This window comes from Mustela lutreola, chromosome 2 (genome assembly GCF_030435805.1).
Source record: "Mustela lutreola isolate mMusLut2 chromosome 2, mMusLut2.pri, whole genome shotgun sequence".
Classification (NCBI taxonomy): Eukaryota; Metazoa; Chordata; class Mammalia; order Carnivora; family Mustelidae; genus Mustela; species Mustela lutreola.
The window spans coordinates 10,585,686-10,590,025 of record NC_081291.1 but is presented as its reverse complement, the minus strand read 5'-3'; the positions used below and the strand labels follow the sequence as shown (position 1 = coordinate 10,590,025).

At 38.3% G+C, this 4,340-nt stretch overlaps 1 protein-coding gene across 1 annotated transcript; it reads right to left on the bottom strand.

The window, feature by feature from the left end:
• Window positions 1–339: 339 nt before the first annotated feature.
• On the bottom strand, window positions 340–1,278 carry LOC131823104 (olfactory receptor 7A10-like). The gene has a single exon (XM_059159081.1). The coding sequence runs from the start codon at window positions 1,276–1,278 to the stop codon at window positions 340–342; it is 939 nt and encodes a 312-aa protein (XP_059015064.1).
• Between the last annotated feature and the right edge of the window lie 3,062 nt (window positions 1,279–4,340).

Sequence of the window (4,340 nt, the reverse complement as noted above, 5' to 3'; positions counted from 1 at the left end):
GGATATGGGGGATGGATGTGCTAAATGGGTGATTGGGATTGAGGAGGGCATTTGTTGTGATGAGCACTGGACCTTGTCAGTAAGTGATAAATTACTGAATTCTATTCCTGAACCTAATATTACACTATCTATTAACTAACTGGAATTTTTTTTTAACTTCAAACTGAAAAAAATAAACAGATAGTTGATTGCTCTGTATGAAAAAATTAAAAGAAGGAATAGTGTAGAAAGATAAATTGTAGATCATGTTTCCATGAACTGATACAAAAATCATGATCTGGGTCATCTAGGGTCTTGAGACCTTTTACTCACATCTTTATCTTGAAACACAGGATCCTTCTATGAAGAGAAAGTCTTTCTGCTCAAGAGCTTTCTTAGTGCCAGCTTTATGTCTCTGTTCCTCAGACCATAGATGAAGGGGTTCAGCATAGGTGTGACCACTGTGTACATCACTGAAGCTATGGCAGTTGTCCTCGAGTTTTGAGAAGCTGCAGAACTAAGATACACCCCAAAGCCTGTACCATAGAATAAAGAGACAACCAAAAGGTGAGACCCACACGTGGAAAATGCTTTATACTTGCCCCCAGAAGACGGAATTTTCAAAGTAGAGGTTACAATTCTAGAGTAAGAGTAAAGGATACCAATGAGAGGAATAAAACCCAGAAGTCCACTTGTAAGATAAATTGCCAGGTTATTGAAGAAGGTGTCAGAACAAGCAAGGTGGATCACTTGATTAAGTTCACAAAAAAAGTGAGAGATTTCTAACTTCGTACAAAAGGACAATTGCAAAACCAGTAAGTCATGTAATAGAGAGTCCAGAACACTCAACACCCAGCATGCCAGAAGAAGGCTGGCACAGAACTTGGGGTTCATGATAACCATGTAGTGCAGTGGGTGACAGATGGCCACAAACCGGTCATAAGCCATCACTGTCAAGAGAAAGTTGTCTACTCCCACAAAAAGCATGAAAAAATACATCTGGCTGAGGCAGCCTGCATAGGTGATCACTTTGCCCTGTGTCTGGATGTTCAGCAGCATCTTGGGGATGGTGGTTGAGGTGTAACAGATGTCTACAAAGGACAGGTTGGAGAGGAAGAAGTACATGGGTGTGTGGAGGCGGGAGTCTGTGACAATGGCCAGGATGATGAGCAGGTTCCCACTGAAGGTGAGCAGGTACATGGACAGGAACTGCCACAGGAGCAGTGGCTGCAGATCTCCCTCCTCTGAAAGTCCTAGGAGGATAAATTCTGAAACAGCAGTTTGATTCCTTTGTTTCATGTAACTGCTGAAAACAGCTGGAACAGAGACAAGAGCATAACAAAGTCACAAACAGTGAGCACAGAATTAAAAGAAATGCTGTGACTGGTGTTCCTGGGGGGCTCAGTCGTTTCAGCAACCAACTCTTGATTTCAGCTCAGGTCATGATCTCCTGGTGGTGAGTTCAAACCCCAAACTGGATTCTCTGCAGTGACAAGAGTCTGCCTCAAATTCTCTCATGTCCTCTTACCCTCCCGTGCTTGTCCTTTCCCTCTCTCTCTCTCTCTCTCTCTATCTCTCTCAAAATTAAATGAATAAATAAGAAAGAAAGAGAGAAAAAAAAAAAGAAATCCAAGAAAGAAAGAAATCCAGGAAAGAAAGAAAGAAAGAGAAAAAAGAAGAAATTCTGTTATTTGTGCAGTGAAATTGGCTTTTTCAACATGCTTAGTTCATTAATGCTTACACATTACCTACAAATCTAGAAAAATTACCTAAGAATATCAAGGATCTCAAAAACTCCATATTTTTCATGATGCTGAAAATAATTGCAGTCCTAGTCCTGAATCAAAACATTTACCCAAAGCAATATTCTGCTTTATAAATTTCCTGAGATTTTTTTGTTTACTTAAGAAATATTTTAACCAATTATCTTGTGGCAAGCATTGTGAAAGCTTTATGAAGTAGTGATATGTGTTTGACCTTCACCAGATTGTGTCTAAGATATGTGTGTGCCAGAGAGAGCAATAAAATATTAATGAAAGAGCAAATGATGTTTCAAGTGGTGGTTTTCAACTGTAAAATAAAAGAGTGATACCAAATCCATAGTTTTTGAGAATTCAATAAAATAATGGCTATAATATGTCTGTCATTGTTTGTAGTATTAATTATCTCATAGATGTGATTAAAATAAGATGACTAACATAGTTTCTAATAAACACTTAATAATGAATAAAAATATTCATCTTATTTTTTAAATTTATTTATTTAAATTTTGTCAGTTAACATACAGTGCAATATTGGTTTCTGGAGTAGAATTCAGTGATTCATCACTTACATAAGACACTCAATGCTGATCTCACCAAGATCTTACTTACTTACTACTTACTTACTACCCATCAGTAATCTAGCACATCCCCTCACCCCCCCACCCACCCACTTGCCTCCATTCATCAACCCTGTTTGTCCTCCACCATTAAGACTCTTTTATGGCTTGTTTTTTCTCTCCTTTTTTTCTTTTGTCCTTTCCCATTGTTCAGTGACTTTCTTTCTTAAATTCCACAAATGAGGAGATCATATATTATTTATTTTTCTCTGACTGATTTATTTCACTTAGCATAATACAGTCTAGTGCCACCCATATAATTGCAAATGGCAGCAATGACCAAACTGTAGTCCAGATGTCCATCTACTGATTACTGGATAAAGAGGATGTGTTATATACATATGATAAAATATTGTTCATCTGAATTTTTGTATCTATGATGTCCATCCCTCAGAGACCCATCACTTGCCTCCCATCTCATGCTCATGGTGCTACTTCTATCTCTCAATGTCCCCCTCACACTCTGAACACAGCAATAGTTTATTCTTCACATTAACCTGTGCCATTTTCCATAGAGCAGACCTGTGCATAGCTACCCCCTGACATTTAAAACCTGCACTTATGCCCCACTAATTTCAGAATTAAATTTCAATCCTTTAGTCAAAATACCTGATTCTTAACATACTGTTTCCTACCAGGCCAGGTTCATGTTGGTTCATTTTGCATACCCTGCTACTGATCTACTGATTGTTGGTCAGATCACTAATAAGTGTTTCTTTTCTTTTCTTTTCTTTTTTGAATTATATACATCAGTATTTTATTTTTAAAATTTTATTTTATTTTATTTTATTCTTTCAGTGTTCCAAGATTCATTGTTTATGCACCACACCCAGTGCTCCATTCAACATGTGCCCTCCTTAATACCCACCACCAGGGAGAGTAAATTATCATATGGTTTTACTGACTTGTGGAGCATAAGTAATAACATGAAGGACATTGGGAGAAGGAGGGGAGAAGTGAGTTGGGGGAAATAGGAGGGGGAGATGAACCATGAAAAACTGTAGATGCTGAGCTTGATGGTGAGTAAGAAGTGTTTTTAATCATAGCAGCACAACTTCTAGTTTAATTAGTCTCTAAATTTCCTCCTCTGCTTTTTCTCCCTGGACTGATCAAAACCATTATCCCCCTGGAAGAACTCCAACAGCTCCTTCAAGGCTCAGTTCCATTATAAGCTTGTCTGTGGATTTTACTAACTCCGCTGAAAGAGTCAAATTTTTGAAGGCAGTTAAAAATAAATTAAAGAGGGTGCCTGGGTGGCTCAGTGGGTTAAGCCGCTGCCTTCGGCTCGGGTCATGATCCCAGGGTCCTGGGATCGAGCCCCGCATCGGGCTCTCTGCTCAGCAGGGAGCCTGCTTCCTCCTCTCTCTCTCTGCCTGCTTCTCTGCCTACTTGTGATGTCTCTCTGTCAAATAAATAAAAAATTAATTAATTAATTAATTAATTAAAGAGTCAACTTTTCTGGATACTTCTACAAATTTCCATGCAACATCATGATATCACATTTATTTATTTTTGCATCTCTCACTTCATTTACACAGTGAGTACCTTGAGAGAAGAAACAACTTCTTAGTCATTAATTTATTCCCAGAATAAACCTTAGTGTCTACATTTATTAATTGCTGAAAAAAAGTTTTTTAAATAACTGCAATACAAATGGTTGAATAACAATAAACAGATGCTCTCAACAATGAAAGAACAATCAATGAAAAAAGAGGAAAGACTACTGAGGAACGACATCCCTGTCATTAAGCACTACTCTGGAGAAGACTGATCAGGGAAAGATGGCTTAGTGTATTAAGAGTTTTGTCACAGAATCAAAGTCTTAATAGGCAGGATTTGGCATCACTAAACCCTCATTTACTTATTGTCCTCTTGGTGCCCCCAAAATAGCTATGGGTTGAAATGGTCCCTCCCACCATAAAACATGTGGCTCACCCAGGGATATCACAGAACACTGTGAGATCACTGACCCAGTTTCTGC

Bases quoted from the DNA above. Each gene is read 5' to 3' on its own strand.
- LOC131823104 (XM_059159081.1), bottom strand. From the start codon at position 1,278: ATGAAACAAAGGAATCAAACTGCTGTTTCAGAATTTATCCTCCTAGGA.